Below are 19384 nucleotides of genomic sequence, written 5' to 3' on the forward strand. Positions count from 1 at the left end.
GTCCTGAGATGTTGCCCGTTTTCTCTTAAAATAAGTCATTCATGAAAGCTTTAATGTATTTATTTTTTTTTACAGATATTTACAAGTAAAATAATTAAAAGGCCACCGTTATAAAGATTTACTTCAAGATGATCCTCAGACTCAAGGGAAAAAACTTTAAAATCAACTGGATTCATAAGGCAAAAAATGGGAATCTGTTGAGGTAAAAAAAAAATATTTTTTCCACTGGAACAGGAAGTTTTGAGCAGCTTCATTCATCCCGGTCTTTAATATCCTACATTTATCCAACAAGTTTTGCTCCAAACAGCAGGGAGAGGGGGGAGTTCACTTTATGCAGAGAGCCACAGCTTTCATGATCGCCTCCCTGGAAAATAATCACACCATTTAAAAGACAACTTAATGTTTATGTTCATGCAAAAATATTTGAACCAATAGGGCTATAAGCTGACCAACCTGACAAAGGGGATGTATGAGAGACTGTACCTGCAAACAAAACACGGCTCCCGTTATAAAAGGTAATCTGATTTCACACAGAAACCAATGAGCTGCAATGCATGGGAGATTAAGAGCTTACCAGCAAAAGGACAAGATCTGCAAAATGCAAAATAATAAAGCAAGTCCAAAGTTCTTCCACTGAAAGACAAAAAAAATACTACAAGTGACTACGGAAAGTTTTTATAGCTGAATAGCAGTACCACTGTTTTGTGCAAAGTTTGGAGAGATCATGCAGATTTAGTCTGTAGTTAATATGCATGAATGTCCCAAAAATGTTTATGATTTTATTTATTTAATTTATTTTTAGGAAGGGAATCACAAAAAAATAATAATAATAATTGGTGCACGAACATATGAAAGTAGTGCCAATAATTGGAAACTTCTTTGCAGTTGGGTATTGTGTTAACCAATCCTTAAAGGATGGTTTGAATGAATATGTCAAAGACCAACATGAATGGGTTTCATCCCTGAGATGAGCGTGTGTAAACTTTAGGCAGGAAATGTATTCGCTGCTTCAAATTTCACTTACCCAGAAGGCAGCGCACAGAGTTAAAACAAGGCAAGTCTGGAGAAAAAGCAACAAAGACAATAAGAGATTTACTGTCTTTTTTTCTGAGCTGTTACGTTTTTAACTGTTTAGATATTTATGAAAACCTCAGTTTCCATTTCACTGAAGGGTAAAACAGCAGCGGCATGCTGCATGTAGCACTGCACATTGCTACATGCAGTGCTACATGTCTAACTCTGCACACTCTTACAAGCATGATCGTTGTGGCCAGTGCTCTGGTTTTGTCACACATCCTCTTCAGCTGCTTCATTGGGCCCATCAGAAACATCGTGCTGTTAGTTCAAATACAAATCACATTTTAAAAACAGTGGGTTAAAATGCATTTTAACATTCTGTGAGCAATTAGAACATACAGCTTTTTTAAAAAAAAAAAAAAAAATTGTCCAAATAAGTGAACGCTAACAATAAAACTTAAGCATTGTTGTGTGTGTGTTTTTTTTTCTTTCTTTCTACATTTATGATTCTTACCTGCAAAGGGCACAAATGTTTCCAAATGTGTAGAAGACGATGAAGAGAGTGAGACCAATTCTGGGCAGAAACAGCATGCATACTCCCTGTACCACACACAAACGCTGATTTTAGAACAATTTGACGTTATATTGCATTAAACCATATTTAAATATGACAGAGTTTAATTATTTCATTTATATAGTGCACTATATGAAATCATTTCCTCAGGCGGGCCAATCAGATCCTACCCTTTTGATTGGTTGACCAGGACAACAAGACTACATGTCAAACCAATTATGCTGACAAAAACAGAGGTGGATCTTTTTATTATTATTATTATTATTATTATTAATAGCATATTTCATTTATTGCGTGTTATTTAATATGCTAACATATAGATTTTTAATAAACTGAGGCATATTTATAATAGTGGGACTGTTGGCCCAAAACTTAAAAGTGAAATGAAGAGACGCACACACTCATCGCATCTTCCACATTCCTCTAAAACCAGCATAACCAGTCAGGCCACACCAGCGCTGCTCTGAGCTTCCTTAAAGAGCAGGCGAAACAAATCTGTTGTGAAAATGATCGGACATCAGAATATAATTACCAAAACTGTGCACGCGGCTCCCACAACAAAACAGGCGATGAATCCCTTTATGCGGGTCCCCCAGCCTAAAGTGGAGGCTTCGTTCACAGACTGCGGCCAGAACCAGCGCAGGTCGTTATTAGACGATTAATTGGTGAAATGTTTGCTCTGGTAGTGAAAGGCACGAATGATTAGATGTACCTGTAAAATGTTGCGGTCCTCTCGTCGAGACTCTTCCCCGCTAAGGACCGATTTTAATTTATCCATAATCGAAGATCCTTCGAATGCCAACGGAAAAAAAAAGAAGAGAAAATAAGTTTGGTAATTTTCTGGACAGAAAGAAACTTTGCTGGGTTTCCTCAGTGTGGAGTGGATGGATGACAACGTCACATTCCTTACAGACAATCAGTCAGAGCCTCACCTGGACAGGTGTGTGTGCTTCACGTCAGTCACACCTGGGAGCAGCAGCAGAGGTCTCACTCTGATGGATTTTTTTGCTTTGGTTTGTTTGTTTTGTTTTGTTTTGTTTTTTTTTATCCACTAGCAATGTCACGGATTATGAGCAAGCGATCATTGAGGTTTGGAAACGTGATTTTAAGATTATTTCCCCAAAAAAGTTTTTAACCTAACTCCATAAGTCTACTTAGTGGCCACTACAGATGTGTATACGAAACAGTCTCATTTTTGTCTGTCACCATGATTAAGTTTGCACAACATTTTCATCTGATATTTCACCGCATCGCAGTATCGACATTCTGGGCATAAACCCTTCAAAGGAAACACAAAGTCTTAGTCGCACATTTTTTTCCAGGACAGAGTGGTTAGTCTTTTGGTTGTACAATATCTTTACTGCTGGCCGGAGGAAACGGAGGAGATCCACTTGTACATTTAAGATATCATTTACTGTATATAAATTCAGATGTTATGATGAGTACTCTTTTTCAAATACATTTTTTTTCTTACTTGTGTAAAGGTTGTTCACTTAAAAACAAAACAAAACAAAAAGTATTTTTGGTCTGCTTTTCTAGAGCAAATATCTTAGAACACTTGAAATGGGAGAAGACTAATAAGTAGCTTTTCAGAAAGATTGGGGTTTGTTTTCCTTAATACTAAAGAAAACCTACTAATTCCACAAGCAGATTATTTCACTTATAAAATGGGGAAAATTATTGTCATAAGTGAAATAACACTGGGTTACAATATATATATATATTTGGACATTGTCTATGTTTTTTCTACTGAATTAGAACTATTTTTTGCCACTGAATCCAAAAAATGACACCCATTTTTTCCCAAATCCGATCTTCTGACTAAATTGGTTAAATTTTTGTGACATTATCAATACATTTCTTTTAATATTTCTCATCCAAAAAAAAAGGTTTTAGGAGAAAAAAACGTTTTCTAATGGAGTGTATTTAAAATGTTCCAAACTTGGATTTCTGTAAATTGAATAATAAACCCTGATAAGGGTAAGAAGGAAATTAATTGAACATTACGTCTTCATTGTGTAAAATCCTCCGTCTCTTTTCTGTCCTGATGGAGTCTCTCCTCCTGCTCATCACTTATTGATCCTCAGGAAACCGATCCAGATGTGAAAACAAGTCGTGCATTTTGATGCTGATGTTGCTCCATAGTTCAGAAAGTTGACCCGATTGAGCAAAACCTATGTGACTTTTGGATTCAGCTCATCAAAATGACTCTAAATCGGTTGAAAAACCCCCAGACTTTTCAAAATCAATATTAAGTAATTATTTACTTAAAACAAGCTCCTGGGTAGAGCTGGAAAGTTACTCGCAAATGAGTTCAGTCATATTTCAAGCCTACTGAGATGTTTGCACCACAAACTAGAACAAAACATATTTGGTAAGATTGTGTTTTTTGCAGTATGGCTACTACTTCGCCCATTTCCCCATGTATCTCAAGCCCTCTCTCTGTGCACGTCTCGCACTTGAGGAGAGAAAAACTCAGAAAGTGCTTCGTCTTATTTGACTCTAATGGCTCCTAAAAATAACGTCGACTTGAGGAGAGTGATTGAATTAGAGCCTGACCACAGCGCGGATCTGCGCAGGGCTTTGTTTTCACTCTGGATAATGACATTGTTGACTGGCGTACAACCCTGATAAAACCCTGCTCCCATTTAGTCCACTGATAAAACCGGACGCATAATGCATGTGGTTGCATTCCCTTCAGACAGGTGGGGGGGGGGGGGGGGGGGGGGTTCTGAGTGCATCTCCCTCTCAAGAGGGGATGTGAGTGTGTTTATTATATACACACACAAAAAGTCGATTGCTTGTTTGCTTGGCAGTAGGAGACATTTCGAAGATACTTTTCTGCCTCAGAGACTCTTAATGTTTTTATGGCTTTTATTCATAGATTATTGTGGAGACTGAGTGGAATAAGTCGACATATAGCGCAAGCACTCATCGTCGCATGACAGGTTTTGCGACAACTTGCATTATTTAGGCAGACAAAAGAAAAAAATCTGACAAAGTTTTACAAAAATTGAGTCTAGCAATTGCTCATTTATTTGGGGGATTATTTAGTAGATATAAATGAACGTTTCTGTAAACGACACTCAAACAACTTTTATGTGACATTTTCAAAGTTTTACGTTATTTCAAACTTCCAAGATGACATCGTCAGAGTGAGTTCATGGACAAATCAAAACTGTGTTCTTCACAACCGTTTTTAGCAACGGCGGCACTGAAGTCATTTTACTGTTTTGGTTGTAGTTTTGCTACCACGTTCTCCAGGCATTCGACCAACATGCTGACGGAATGAAAGACACTAAAAAGAAAGCAAAACAAATACCTGAGTATAAACCACTGATCAGAAGGGATTCGCTGTGGGAGCCTTCCAGGACAAACAAATAAAACACAGTTCTTTGGAAGTCTGCCGCGAAGCAAGATTCTCATCAGCTGACGAGGCGTAAACAAACCCAAATCATCACCCCTCCTCTGCCGTGCTTGTGAATCAGTGTAGAGATTTGCTTAAAATAATTCAATAATTCAATAGAATCACAGTAATTTAAAAAAAAAAAAATAAAAGTTACGAATTTTCTATCAGTAAGAAACCCGTCCCAGCGAATCTCGAACCTTCCTCCCAAAACACACGGATCTACACAGCTTGACAAGAGAGAACATCTTCAGCATCTTCCTGAAAATGTAAAGCACATAAATCAGACATGCAGGCAGCACCACGACACTGCATCACTGTGCAGAATTTTCAAACAAATTGCTCCTGCAGCGACCAACCTGACGTACGGCGTGAATGACAGACTGTACCTGCAAACAAAACACATTTAACGTCACTAAGTCACTGTAGCTGTAAAGACTGAAGCACTGGAGGCGGAAGAGCAGCTCACCAGGAAAATGACAATATGTGCAAAGCGCAAAACAGCATAGTAAATCCGAAGCTGTTCCACTGGAAGACAAAATGAATAATTATAAATGACTTGAGCTGATGCACAGAGAACCAGGAAGTTATAATTAGGGTCTGCTTTGCTGTGACGTTCACTCACCCATAGAGCTGCATAGGGAGTCAAAACTACGCAGGCCTGGGCAATGAGAGTAAACAATGAGAGTAACAGCAACAAACTGTTTATTTGTCCTTTTAAAACTTGAAACATTACATCCCTACACATGGTAGTATACAGCATAATTTGTTTGCATGTCTTTTTGTATTTAAATGCTTCCAAATCTAAAGAAACACATCATAGTTGGCTTGCTTAGTGCCTCTTTGTTAGCCGGATCACTGAGCACAACAAACATTTTTCCTCAGAAGTCATAACTTGAATTAGAGAATCATGTCACGGCCGAGTCAATGAGTTCCAGTTAAAAGCTAGTAAAACCACAGGAATTTCCTAGTTGCACTTTGCGTAAAAGCTGTCAACAATTAGCCACAAAAAAAAAAAGCCAGTAATAATGCATCTTATGCATACAAACATGAATGGAGGATGTTCAGGAAAACGCGTGATGCCGAATGAGAGGCAGTCAGACAGAAATTCATATTACTGTTATTTTTTATTATTTTTTATACATTTCTATGAAGTTAGAGTGCAAATGGATGTAAGTCAGCAAATCCCACTGCTTTAGCAGACTTGTAACAAAAACACGTAGTACATTGATGCAACGGGATTAGAATCTGTTCCCCCCAAAAAAATTGATATGGAGGACCAAGAGTGGCAAAATGTTTACATTTTCAGTAATTAAAGCAGTCTTGTCTGGAAGATTAATGCTATCCATGTACAGTTACTTATTTCACTTTGTGTGAAACATGTATAGAATGGATTATTATTATTATTATTATCATCATTGTTGTTTATCTATGTATTCATATGGATCTGGGATAAATAACAAATATTTTTAATGGAATAAAAGCATGCTGTGTTTAATTTGTGTGCTCTTACAAGCATGGTGAGGGCGGCCAATACTCTGGACATGTCGCACATCCTCTTCAGCTGCTTCACTGGCCCCACGAGAAACAAAGTGCTGTATGACAAACAAAGAAATATTCACATATATTACTGTGCTTTACTGTACAGAAGTAGCCAATAAGTGTTGTTGCTTTGATCCGAATTTTTCCATTATGCTGTTTTAATTCCTACCTGGAAAGAGCAAAAATGTTTCCAAAAGCATAGAGGCCGACGAAGAGATCCGTTCCAAAGTGAGGGAGGAAGCTCACATAAACTCCCTGATAGACACACAGGACAGCAAACATATCTTACAGATCTTTTATTGTTCTGAAGCTGAATCTGAACTCGATCTGTCACAGTAACACATTTTACCAGCAGATAAATTGTCCCGGAGATTACTGCGATAAAAACAATAATATCGTTGTTTTGAGACTATTTTCAAGTAACATATTAATAATGGCATAATGATTAAGGTTTGCCCTCTCAAGGAGGGACATGGTCACCTCTATAAAATGGGGCTTAAATACCAATTCAGTTCTGATTAATCACTTACCAGAATTATGGATCCAACTCCCACGAAGTAACAGCAGATGAATCCCATTAATCCCCAGTTTGTGGAGGATTCCTTCAGTTTTGGTGGCTTAAGCAAATTACAAGAACCTGATTAAATGGCCAATTGATAACTCAGTTTAAATATTAAAAGGGTAAAGATGAACTGTTTTTGTTTTTTACCTTGAAAACCTTCAATTTATCTTTTTGGTCTTTCTCTCGAACCTTAATACAAAAGTAACAAAATAGTTATGTGATAATCCAGCTGGACTCACAGTTTAAATAGTAACAGGTAAAGATGTTTCTTGTTTTTTCTTTTACCTGCAAAACCTTTGGTTTATCCTTTTGGTCCTTCTTTCGATCCTTAATTGACTGAAACATAGCTGGATCCTTAAAAATTTCGAATAAAACGAAGAATACAACTAATTTCTTCAGGAAGAGAAACCTCGCAGGGCGTTTGCACTTCAGGATGGATACAGTAAAACTGAGAATCAGTCAGAGGAGCTGTCAGTATTTCACCTGGCCAGGTGTACGGGTTCATGTCACTCATATCCGGTTAAAGCAGAGAAGAGGTCTCACTCCAATATATTTTTGTGTACATGCGTGTTTATCACTTTGATCAAACAGGCTAAAATATAATATTTTAATACGTCTTTTATGATATCATTATCCAATTTGGCCTTTTTTTTGTTAATACAACTCATCTAACTGATGCTTTTCTACATTTCATGACTTTTAAACAGGAATGTGGGCGTTTGTGTTTGAAAGGAAGCAGCGTCAGGCTTTGCATCATCTTTTCAATGTTTTGAGTGTTTAGTCTCTTCGAAATAGAAGATCTTTACAGTCTATTTTTCTTTTGTGAACCTGTTGCGTGTGTATTTTTTTTTTCTTCTATCGCGCCGTCAACACGGTAACAGTCAAATGTTTAGCGCAGAGAAACAAAATCCGCTACATCAGTAAGAGTGTGTGAAGTCAAAATTGATTCTGTAAAAATTCAGAAATTCATGCAAAGTCCAATCTTTAAAAAAAAAAAATTTCTGATTAAATTGATTAATTATAGCAGCTCTATTGGTTTATAAAGTTACTTGAAGTTATAACTACTATAATTTTTCAACACGTTACTTGGGATGTTTCTATGCATATTACATTTTAGAATACCCATTAACCTAGTCTGGTAAATTAATTTTTCTTTTGTAATTACAGAATAATTTATGGAGCTGGATGGAGTAATATGTGCAACACAAGCTAGAAAACTTAACTTGAAATATAGGAGGGTTTTTTTTTATATTGACAATCTGGTTCACTGCCCAGAGCGCCATTCCATCAGAGGGCGCCACAAGCATACACACACACACAAAAGAAAAGTCGGTAACACTTTATTTGGCGGGTTGTGAATAAGACTGTCATGACGCCGCCATAAACATGACATGACACCTGTTATGAACATGAGTAAACCTTAATGAATATTTATGACTGTTGTCATAAAGTGTCATTTGGTAAATCATGACACTTTTAATACAAAGTTGACATTATTCAAAATGTCTTTGTTATAGCAACTTGTCATTAACCAAGAAATCATGATCTGACATAAATTTGTTATAAAAGTATTACTGATTAAACTTTCGCTTTAATAACATAAAGCTACATATTTTTAAAAGTTTTGTCTAAGCATTGCTGTGCACTGTCTTATGTCTTATTTAATTCCAACTAACATAAAGAGCTATTAGTGTGTTTTTAAATGAATATGAGACACTTTTGATTGTCAGTAGTTCAAAATCCATAAAATACTTAATACTCAAACTTGTACTGGATTATTCAACACAAAGCAAAGATGAGTAAAATCACAATTTTAGTTCTATGAAATCTTTATTTGTCGCAACTGCACCCTAAACATTGTTAAAATCTGGTCCCATTCTCAAAAGATTTTGTTTCGATTCGAATTTATAAAAAAACAAAACATTTAACCAAAACAGATTTTTTTAGCTCTGCTTTCCCACCACTGTGATTTCTTATCCCACCACATCTCAGAAGGGCTCTGTTGGATTGCGGTCCGTTGACTTCAAGTTATAAAAAAGTGACTTATAAGCTAACTTGAAAATCTGTGTTTGGTTGGCGTGCCACAGATTCATGTTAAACAGCAAAACGTAAACATTTACACCGTTTGAAAAAATGAAAAATAAAAGTCAGCCTTGGATTTGGGTTCAGACCACATGCATGGTCTGACGTTCTCGCAAGAGGAAAAAGACACAATACCAGTATGCAAAGAACGTAAAGGCAAACTTATAAAGTTGTACTTTTTTTGCACCGGAATGAAGATGACTGTTTTATCAACATGTTGGCACAGACATAGATGAAAACAATCCAAATAACAGGCGACAAACTATTGTACAGACAATAAAGATATGGCAGAAATCAGTTTCCTGTCACTGCAAAAATAAATTATAAGTCAGGCTAAAAGGCTTTAAAGCTGATTAAATAAGGCAGAGGAAACAAGATATCTCTAAAGCATTCTTATAGCCCTGTTTTGTGTGCCTGTGTGCACCCTTAGTCGTGCTGCTGCTGAAGATGAAAGCTTTGCATCCCTGATTTGTTTTGGAAATGTCGCACAACAGTCCTCATAAAATCTCATCCTCTGACTCGGCATCCCGCTCCCGGGGCTTCAGAAGTCCCATTTCCATCGGAGGAGTCCTTTTGAGTCTGGAGCGAACCACGCTGAAGAGAAAACAAAAATAAATACCACTTAGGAGTAACATAAACCAGTGTGCTCGAGTGCTTTCCAGGGGACATACCATGCAAAATCCACCCCTGCTGTTGTATGTATTTTATTGTGGACTTGGGAGTCTCTAGGAGCACAAGGAAGTTGAATTTAGCCTCTTGTGATGCTACATGAACATTTTTATATTCTGTATGGGTCATATTATTCAATCCAATTAGTTTTCTCTGTTACCTATTACGTTTCTGGACGATTACCTCGCAGTATTTGCTGCAGAGCTGCTAAAAAAGGCTATGAACTTCCATCTAAGCAATGTCGCGGATCCGCCATTTTTATTTCTCGCAATGACTTTGTGTTCCAAGTTTAAGGATGCGAAAGCCACACGCGAATGAGTCAAAATGTTTGGCTTTTGGGTGTATTAACCCACACAATTCATTATACCATCTACTAGAGTCAAAAAATCTTCAAAGTGCATGGTAAATGTTGTTTTTCTTGGACATTTACTCCCATGAGTGGGTAAAGTCCGTTTGCCTACAGCATTTCAACATCAAGCACTGAGCAAATTCTGCTGGTATCAATAAGTATTTGCCAAAAAACTTTGTCTGATCCTTCTGCTAAGATGCTAAGATGACAACAAACTTTATTTTAGACAGAAGTTTATTGTGTGCTGATATGAAATCCTTGCCATTGTTTTGATAGCATTAGCATCGTGGAACACTGTGCGACCTGGAGGTGGGCGGGGTTTAAAGATTTAAAGAGACGGCACCAAAACGACTTGCTTTCAGAAAAAGGGGGAGAAACAGGGGAAAAATGTTGCAGTTTCACTCTATATAGACCATAATTGAATGATTTAAAAGGAAGAATTTAAAAGCATGACATGTCCGCTTTCATCTGGAAGCATTCCAGGACAACCAAACAGTTCTTCATATATCTATCGAAGCAGGTTCTTACCAGCTGACGGTGCCGTACACCACACCGACGACTAGAATGGCAAAGACGAAGTGCCAGGAGAAGCACATGGTGATAAACATCATGGTGTTGTGGTCTTTCATGTCCCACACGGTGCCGTTGGGAGGGTACAGCACGAAACCGATCTGTGAGCGAATAGGAAGGTTAGAGAGAGAGGAGCGCCCACCGATCTGAGCTTCAGTTTCTATGGGATCCCAGGCAGATTTACCTCCCAGAACCAGCTGCCTTGCAAGATGGTGAGGGTGCAGCACAGCAGCTCCAGGACGATGTTGTCTCTGTGGAAGACCTCCAGGAAAAATATAAGACTCTCACCAAAGATGGCGTAGAGCAGGAGCTGATGCACGTGGACGTCCAGCATGGTCCGTCCATGGAGGTGGTAGAGGAAGAGGAACCCTGAGCAACAGAAAACAGATAGAACTTGATAGAAATAGAGGAAGGAGTTCGACTTTATGAAAATTGTTAGTGTATTTCATCCGCTTATGGGGCCCTGCTAAAGTATTTATACCTCTTGAGAATTTCACATGATAGGTTTTTTTTTAGAATTTCTTAGAAAAATTTTGAATTAATATCAATAAGAACAACATTTAATTTCCCTTTGGGATCCATGAAGTATTTCTGAATTTGACTAAATATCTGTGTGTAGTGTCCAATATACTCTTACGTCCCACTCAATTCTTTGTAAAATGACTGAAATTACAACTTCCTGTCCCCGAAAGGACAGGAAGCTGTAATTTCAGGGACAGCTTATGTTTATCTGCCATGCCAGACACATGGCAGATAAACATGTATCTGCCATGTTTATGGTGGCAGAACAAAAATTATTCTTTGCAAAAAAAAGAAAAAAAAAGATCAAGCTCAGCCAGACTGCAGATGAACATGAATGTTCAAAGATTCTCAGATGTGTTTAGGTGTTGACTTTGACTGAGCCATCCTAACACGTGTTTATGCCTTAATCCACACCTGGAATCTCAAATTAAAGTTTTTGAGGACACACCTCATTTAAATGAGCATGAAATTAAGTTCCACAAAGTTTTGCTAGCAACTGCATCATTTGATCGTGTTGTGGTCAAGCAAAGACAAATCCAGAAACTGCAGGACACCGACCTGCTACTCCATTGTGTCTCTGGCTGCATGTTTAGGGTCATTGTCCAGCCGGACGGTATAAATCTCCACTCCACCTCTTTCTCAAGACTTTTGCTGTTTCAAAAACATTTCTCATAGATTCGCCTGCCTGCCTGTTGCTGCTGCGAACAGTCGTTTCTAAAGCCACATCCTGCCATCAACATGTCAGAAGGTAGGAATATCATGTTCGGCGAACAATTTCAATCTTGGAAGTAAGAACATCTGGGAAGAAATGTGAAGCTTTTTTGTTTGCTTGTTTCGGAACAGAAGAGGATTCAATTTCGCAATGCAAAATTGAAATTAAATAAATTATGGCTACTGAAGAATCCAGATGTTTCTCTCAGAATTCTGACTTTTGATTTGACAAGTTTGATGTCATAATTCTAAGGTTAAAATTAGTTATTTCCACACAGACGGACACAGAACACACCTTCGACAAAGAACGCGATCCCCAGCATCAGCTTGTCCAGGGCCACCGGGACGGCCTTGGTCGTGTGGACAATCAGAGACACGACAGCGGCCAGGCAGAAGAACAGGTACATGGTTGTGTGCTGCCAGATGTGCAACTGCTCCCAGTGTTTCTCTGTAAAGTCATACAAATGAAGCATCGGGCCATTTGCGGCATACTGCTCGCAGATCATACCTGGGGAGAGCAAAGGAAGTGTTAGCCCACCTGCATTAGGACGATTTTTAAAAAAATTGTAGAAGAAACAAAGACCCGCTCACCAATAACGGAGCAGAAGAGAAAAAAAGAGTTTTCAATGATCTCCATGCGTCGCTGCAAGGTCCTGCTGGCGAGCCGGGTGGAGCCAAAGCTTTTGTTCCTGCGGGTGGTGTGCCAGAGGGAGAACTTTCCCGCCCACCAGATCCCTATTAGCAGGAATATGGTGCCGGGGAGAACGTGGCCCTGGAAGCTGCCCATGACCCCACAGCACCTGCACGACAGCAAGCCAGAGCAATCATCGCCTGAATCCCATGGGTGGACTGGATTAGCCTCCTCTCTCTGTGATTTTGATTCTGAAAATCTCTTATTTTGGGAAGGTGAAGATACTGATAACAGGATAATGTTGCAAGTTTGCTCAAAGACCAATAAACTTTAATTTTGCGCGGAGCACTCCACACTGGAACCGAGAGACACTTTAAATATCTAAAATAAAACACAAAAACCAAAAACAATAAAGAAGAAGGAAGTAAAAACCAAGAATAAAATAAACAATGAAGCTTCTAAACAAGATTGCCCTTCAAAAAGTATTAACCATCAGATTGGATGGAATTGGAAGTATTCCAATGAGCTTGTTTCTGAACTAACAAGCTCAGAAACTCCGCTTGTTAGTTTCTTTTCCTCCGCTTCGTAATATGCTTAAATTCAGCGGGTCGTCTCGTCTATGAGGAAATCTACGACTTTCCTCTGCAATTACCATTTCGAGCCTTTTGATCCAACTCCTCCAGCGTTGCCATGGCTCCGTCTCTGATTTTCATAATACCGTAGCCCTCTCCTTCAACACCGCAGTCCTGCCCTCACCTCACGCTGACATTTCAAACAAAATCCCAATAAAACGCGCTGCAGTTTTGCATCAGCAACGTGATAAAACGTGAGGAAGATCAAGAAGGGCCAACACTTTCACAAGGAGCTGTACATAATTCACAGAGACGGGGGAGGCGTGTAATAAAATGAGATGGAAAAAGTGAAGGAGTGGCCGTAATTTGGGTAAACAGCAGCAAACCTACATCTGTTGGAGAGCAAATTACGTCGGAGGAAAGGGCTTGAACTTTTAATAGTATAGAGCCAAACATTATTTAGAAAAAGAAAATAAAACCTCCTTACACGGAATGAAATAGCCTAAAGAGGAAAAACACAAAAATACCCCCAAACACCCCAGCTGTACTCCTGTACTCTCCTTTGTGATGGAAATGACAAAGGGAAGCTTTTGAACATCGACAGAGCGTTTGAGATGTTAAATGGAGCTCATCTGTGTGTCAGATGGCTCCTTTCCCCGTGTGAGCTCTTCAGGCAGAAGAAAACCCTTCAGAAGCCACGGCGAAGCCCTTCCTCGCCTCACTGCAGTGTCACAGGAAGAGCCATCAGAGCCTGGGCGGCCTTAATCACAGCGGCCTTAAGCAACAACAACCGGCGGCAGCCAGCTGCGGCCGAGGCGCTGATCCACTCCAGGAAAACCTGGACTTTTGTTGTACTGAGAGCGGCGGTGAAGGGGGTTTATTCACTGATGTAGCCGATGCTACATCACGGAACATTGTTGGCATGCTGCATTCAGCTGCTTAAAGACTTTTTCTATTTTTACTTTTATTTTGTGCTTAACCCTGGTGAAAAAATAGTATAGTTTAGTATACTTAAGCAAGTTTTTTACATACTGTATTTTTCTGAAGTACACTTATCAAGTGGGTTCACTTATTAAGAATATACTACAAGTGTAAAATAAATACACTTTTAGAAACAAGCTTCTAGTACTCTTTTTGAACATTTATTTTTGGTACACTTTCTGAAACTATGTTTTTTTTTTTTCTACAATATGCTTTGAATTCTAATTAAATATATTACTAAAATTACACTTTGGATAATCATTTTAAAAATACACTTTGCATGTATTTGTATAAAAGTATGTTTTAAATGTACATTTTCAAAATATATTACAGATATAAACAGTACTTTTCTGAAGTTGCGCTTTTGGTGGTATATTCAAATAGGTTTTGTGTATATTTGAGTAAACCTTAATAAATCTCAAAATAAATACATTTCAATAATATTTGTAAGTACTTTGTAAATAGTGCCTAATAATTAGACTCTAAATATGTTGCAATTAAATACTTTTGGTGTTTACCTATGCTACTTTATGCTAACTAAGTATGCCTTGCTAGGTGCCTTCATAATCTTTTACTATTTTGTTAAAAAGGCAAAAAAATAAAACTTACTGTGTTATAAGAGGCGAAAAATTAAACATATCTAACAAACTATAAATCGAAATAGTGGATAACTTCAATCCAGCAGCTTCTGTCTCTATATAAATAAAATAAAATAAAATAAAATAAAATAAAATAAGTAACCAAACTACAAAGCGATAGCTCCCAATGAGCAGTTAGCAGAAGTTAGCATTTTAAAGATTAAACGTAGCTAAACTGGATAACATTAATAACACTAACAGTTAAAAACATATACAAAACATAGCGAAATTACTCGTGAAACACCGTATGCTATCGAATTGTTCTAAAATAGACGTTAAAATATAATACTTGAAAAGAAAACACAGAGCTGGTTCTGATACATACCGCAGTCACCGAAAGCAACGGGGAGGAGCTGTTACTATGGTAACCGCCAATTGCCCTGCGCAGCATAACAGATTAAAAAACACCAATAAATGTCTGAATAAACAACTTGTAGTTTAAACAAACCAAAAAAATTCAAAGAATAAATAAACAAATTTTAACAAACTTCACATCCGCAACGCTGCCAAAATAAAACTCTGTTTTACATATACAGGCAAGGAAGGCTCCCGGAAATGTTTTTTTTTCATCCGGTCCCAATCATCAGTTCTGATGATGCCACATGCATAGCGAGTCCACAACGTCTTAAAATTGTAAGTTATACTGGAATACTGTGACATTATATTAAAACAATACTCTGTCCTTCACTCAGTTCCTCTAAAGTGTACCTGTTGTTTTATTATGCTAATTTTCATTATCACGTGTATCATGTGTAAATTTTTAATATATTGACAGTTTGTACAATTCCCTGATGGCATATTAGCAATGTACTCTTTAAAAATGTGACTATATTGAGTACACAAAATAATTTGTTTCACCTGGAAAGTGTGTTGTAATTGACCCTTCTGTGTACTGGTGAAGCATGTAATGTACAAAGTGGCAAAGAAGAAGAATAAAAGACATTAAGTAACTGAAAAGTGTACTTCATTTGCAATTATGGTAAACCAAAAGTGTAATTGGAGCATACTGTAATCACAATACTAATATATAAAATGTATAAAATTTTAAAGATATTCTAAATATATTTTCATTCACAAAAATAGTACACTTAAGATATGCTAACCAAGCACGTTTATATGACATAAAAAGCCGTGTGCGTAAGCATAACTTTAGTTGTTCCAAAAAAAGCACATGATAGTACACTTAGTACACTTCAAATTGTGCTTTGCTACAATTTAATTACTATTAAAATACACTAAGCACAAAATCAGTTGTTCCAAAACACCATCCTTCAAGTTAACTAATCCTTAACTAACTTGAAGAATACTGATGATTATTCTGACTTCATGTATGCTAAGATTTATCGTACTTGTTATATTTATTTTCCACCAGGGTAAATATTCAAGGTCAAATCATTTTTAATACCCATTTGTGACAAGCTGAGTTGATACAATTAGATTTTGTAAAGGCCAACTGAATGTTACTTTGTTACTTGTAGTTGCTGTTAAAGTTCCATGCTTTTATTTTGGCAACATTCTGTATACCGTATCTATGCTGAGAGAACAACAGAGCTACGGGAGAAGGTTCACTGCCATAAAAAAAAAGGTTAAGAGCAAGATAGAAAAACGCACGAAAGGCAACTTAAACTTAGCTTCAGTCAATAAGACAATAACAAGCTAACGGCGATTGAAGTTTATTTAAGTAATTTAATTCTGTGACTGCTTGATTAATGATTCATGAGAGGAATTGTGTCGATGTAACGAGCTTTGCTTCACTAACGGTAAAAAAACGGTTGTAATTTTTATTCCTCTCGTTTAGCTCGTGCGGTGGTTGATTACCTGCAAGGTCGACTTTAATAAATCATCATTTTACCATCAGTTCCGGTCTTCTCAAAGTTGACTGAATGCTACATTATTTTTTTTTTATATCAAGCGGCAATCGATCCAATACCCATCAAACACAAGGTCAGTATCGCCGATACTGATGCTGATTCTGACACTGATACATTTTAAGTCTGACATATCATCAAACTTATGACCTTCAGACGTTTTTTGTTGCTGTTTTCTTTTAATTATTTTTTGTTCAAATCTAGGACACAATTTGGACAAAATGTATAGGTGTCTACTAGACTTCATAACATGATAAACAGTTGTTAAAGCAACAAATCTCTAGGAGGCAGATATCAGAATAAAGATACAAGTTTATTAAAACAATTGCAATTGGAGAAAGGTTATTTAACACACAGCGGTCAACAGCACACATGAGTCTCAAAGAACCTCTCTGACTGCGTCGCCTGGGCAGCCTCCTTTTATGCAGAGTCAAACACGTAGCCAATGGCGGGAGCATCAACCACACAAAGGAAGGAAAAAAACATAAGTACGGACAGTTTCTTCTTGACAATAGGGCACAGGTGACACACAGGTCACCCAGTGGAAACATCTGCAGGTTCGAGACGTTGACACCTTAACCGCAGTATACTCCTACATTTACTGACCTTTTGTTGTATGCGGTTTACTTGCAGAACCAACAGTTTGTTCTTGGATAGCTAAGCAGGACAAAAACCCCTATCTGTTTGTCCTTCCGTTCAACTCAGAAGTTGCGCATCCGCGCAGCTCAGAGCGTAGCTCAGAGGCCCCATTTAACGGCAGCTGCTGAGTGGGCTAGATTGTGATCAGAAGGTTTCCTGTTAAAACAGTCCCTATAGAACAGACAACTGTCACCCTTAACTGCAGTCAGTGTCAGAAGCTGTGACCTTTAACATACTTAACGCATACTGAAATGAAATAAGAATAATTGAGTAATAGGATTAAATGAATAAAACAATCAATAGTAAGGAAATAATAGTAAGGTAATCAATAAACACAAATAATAAAAGTAATCAAGTAAAAGTAATTAATAATAATAATAAAAGTATTCAAAACCTTTATGAAAATAATAGTCATTAATAATTTACTTCAACACAGTAACAATAGAGAAACAAAACAACTTACAAAGGGCAGAAAAATCTAATTTGAGAGCAAATCAAAACAAAGTGCTTTTATGGTAAGGTTGAGAAACTACAACTCTGAAATAAAATAAAATTTCAAGAGTGATTCTGAAACGTAAGCATCGATATTATCACGCTATTGTCGATCCGATACTGATACCGACTTGGTATTGTTATTGTCGATATTTTTGGATAGATCCCTCCATCTCTAAAGATCTGATTACTGCCACCCTCGCAGAACAAGTCTGACAGCAAGAAGCAGGCTTCCTACAAGTGACTGACCTACCAAAATTAGATCACACATTTGTGTTCTTCTGCTTTAGATAACAACGCCACAACAAACATGGAGCCTTTATACGTCCTGTTTCACTCAACATAAACATACCACAGCATTTCAGGAAAAAGAACATCGTATGGCGGTCGAACATGGTGGTGGTCGTGTGATGCTCTGGGGTTGCTTTGATCCTTCAAGTCCTTGACAACTTTCTGCGGGGTATGGAGCCATGATATATTTTCTTTCTGTCAGAAAATCCTGATTGAGATTGTCTAACCATGAGTTCTAAACTGAACGGCAGACGTGTTATGCAGCACCAAAATGGCCAAACGTACAAGAGAAGTCCACCTTCTTGGAATCTGGTTCCAAAAAGGTGAACTAGATTCATTTCTCACTGAAATGCTGTTGAACGACTTTAAATGGGACACGCATGAAAATCCTCCAATTAAAACAATTCTACAAAAAAAAAAATCCTCCACAGTGATGTAGAACACTTATTGTGAGTTATTATCACAAGTGCTTGATGAAAGTCCTTTTCAGCAAGGGTGCAACTGTGCTATGTTTAGAGCGTGACTTTTTGTATGCGTGACAAGTTGATTTGTTTGGCGTTTTTGCTTTTCTTTAAAAAATAATCTGATTTTAAAAATAGATTTTTTTTAAAATTATTTGGGTAACCCTTATCACAGCACTGATGTTTGTTAAATACATAAAAATAAATGTCCATCTTAGGTCTGGGTTGAAATTCTTCCTGTGATTTTTGTGAGGAAAATTATGAGGCTTTTTAAATAGAAAGTTTCAGACACAAACATAGATTCAGATGCGCGCAAGTTATTTATATTAGCTTAGTTTTTCAATTTTACAGCATCTGGGTACATGCACGAAATCATTCATTAGGTTTTAACAACATAGCTAAAAAGACATAATGCTTACAGAGTTAACAAGGTTAGAAAAGTAAGATCCATGTTTAATATTTGTCTGTGAAGATGAAGTTTTCCATCTAATAATTAGATACGAGCTGAAAGCCACATCTCCATAAGTTTCCATGGCTCTGGGTTCTCAGATACGGGAAAGGGGAAAACAAAACAAAACAGTCTTACCTGAGTTAGCTCGTCTCGGAAAACTAAAATATCGCAAGCATCAAGTATTTTCAGGAAGAAAAATGTGTTCCTTCTCTTTTTCCCATCACACAGATCGCTGTTCCCTTAGAAACGAACAAGGATATCTAGACTGTTTCAGCTGGACACAGAGTAAACACCAGCAGATTGTGAGCCAGATTCCCAGCAGCCAGATCCCAACTTTTTCACGCCACCAAGGATCT

At 37.6% G+C, this 19384-nt stretch overlaps 3 protein-coding genes across 4 annotated transcripts; all 3 read right to left on the reverse strand.

The window, feature by feature from the left end:
- Window positions 1–44: 44 nt before the first annotated feature.
- On the reverse strand, window positions 45–2586 carry LOC116725241 (vesicle transport protein SFT2B-like). Its single transcript, XM_032571170.1, has 8 exons — window positions 2304–2586; window positions 2124–2213; window positions 1532–1617; window positions 1254–1335; window positions 1025–1060; window positions 575–633; window positions 454–483; window positions 45–364 (listed from the first exon to the last, which is right to left on the reverse strand). The coding sequence occupies exons 1-8, from the start codon at window positions 2367–2369 to the stop codon at window positions 325–327; spliced, it is 489 nt and encodes a 162-aa protein (XP_032427061.1). The 5' UTR covers window positions 2370–2586; the 3' UTR covers window positions 45–324.
- Window positions 2587–4396: 1810 nt separating this feature from the next.
- LOC116726423 (vesicle transport protein SFT2B-like) lies at window positions 4397–7519 on the reverse strand. Its single transcript, XM_032573145.1, has 9 exons — window positions 7387–7519; window positions 7249–7290; window positions 7070–7156; window positions 6709–6794; window positions 6511–6592; window positions 5623–5658; window positions 5467–5525; window positions 5357–5386; window positions 4397–5258 (listed from the first exon to the last, which is right to left on the reverse strand). The coding sequence occupies exons 1-9, from the start codon at window positions 7444–7446 to the stop codon at window positions 5165–5167; spliced, it is 576 nt and encodes a 191-aa protein (XP_032429036.1). The 5' UTR covers window positions 7447–7519; the 3' UTR covers window positions 4397–5164.
- A 1393-nt stretch (window positions 7520–8912) lies between these two features.
- On the reverse strand, window positions 8913–19379 carry tmem45a (transmembrane protein 45a). Of its 2 annotated transcripts, XM_032573219.1 has the most exons (7): window positions 19164–19379; window positions 15152–15206; window positions 12596–12804; window positions 12300–12512; window positions 10956–11140; window positions 10730–10872; window positions 8913–9777 (listed from the first exon to the last, which is right to left on the reverse strand). In XM_032573219.1, the coding sequence occupies exons 3-7, from the start codon at window positions 12789–12791 to the stop codon at window positions 9681–9683; spliced, it is 834 nt and encodes a 277-aa protein (XP_032429110.1). In that variant the 5' UTR covers window positions 12792–12804; window positions 15152–15206; window positions 19164–19379; the 3' UTR covers window positions 8913–9680. The 2 variants fall into 2 exon arrangements, with proteins under 2 accessions (XP_032429110.1, XP_032429109.1); XM_032573218.1 differs by lacking the exon at window positions 15152–15206 and having other exon boundaries at window positions 19164–19378.
- Between the last annotated feature and the right edge of the window lie 5 nt (window positions 19380–19384).

The sequence above is a fragment of the Xiphophorus hellerii genome, chromosome 9 (assembly GCF_003331165.1).
Source record: "Xiphophorus hellerii strain 12219 chromosome 9, Xiphophorus_hellerii-4.1, whole genome shotgun sequence".
Lineage (NCBI taxonomy): Eukaryota > Metazoa > Chordata > Actinopteri > Cyprinodontiformes > Poeciliidae > Xiphophorus > Xiphophorus hellerii.

What these genes read in the sequence shown, in the direction of transcription:
- LOC116725241 (XM_032571170.1), bottom strand. Translation starts at nt 2,369, where the DNA reads ATGGATAAATTAAAATCGGTCCTTAGCGGGGAAGAGTCTCGACGAGAG. An exon ending in AACATTTGTGCCCTTTGCAG is followed by an intron (nt 1,336 to 1,531) that starts GTAAGAATCATA and finishes TTGAACTAACAG; the next exon opens with CACGATGTTTCTGATGGGCC. An exon ending in TGGCCACAACGATCATGCTT is followed by an intron (nt 1,061 to 1,253) that starts GTAAGAGTGTGC and finishes CTTTTTCTCCAG; the next exon opens with ACTTGCCTTGTTTTAACTCT.
- LOC116726423 (XM_032573145.1), bottom strand. Translation starts at nt 7,446, where the DNA reads ATGTTTCAGTCAATTAAGGATCGAAAGAAGGACCAAAAGGATAAACCA. An exon ending in ATAAACCAAAGGTTTTGCAG is followed by an intron (nt 7,291 to 7,386) that starts GTAAAAGAAAAA and finishes TTTTGTATTAAG; the next exon opens with GTTCGAGAGAAAGACCAAAA. An exon ending in TGGCCGCCCTCACCATGCTT is followed by an intron (nt 5,659 to 6,510) that starts GTAAGAGCACAC and finishes CTCATTGCCCAG; the next exon opens with GCCTGCGTAGTTTTGACTCC.
- tmem45a (XM_032573219.1), bottom strand. Translation starts at nt 12,791, where the DNA reads ATGGGCAGCTTCCAGGGCCACGTTCTCCCCGGCACCATATTCCTGCTA. An exon ending in AAGGCAGCTGGTTCTGGGAG is followed by an intron (nt 10,873 to 10,955) that starts GTAAATCTGCCT and finishes ATTCGCTCACAG; the next exon opens with ATCGGTTTCGTGCTGTACCC. An exon ending in GTGTACGGCACCGTCAGCTG is followed by an intron (nt 9,778 to 10,729) that starts GTAAGAACCTGC and finishes TTTTCTCTTCAG; the next exon opens with CGTGGTTCGCTCCAGACTCA.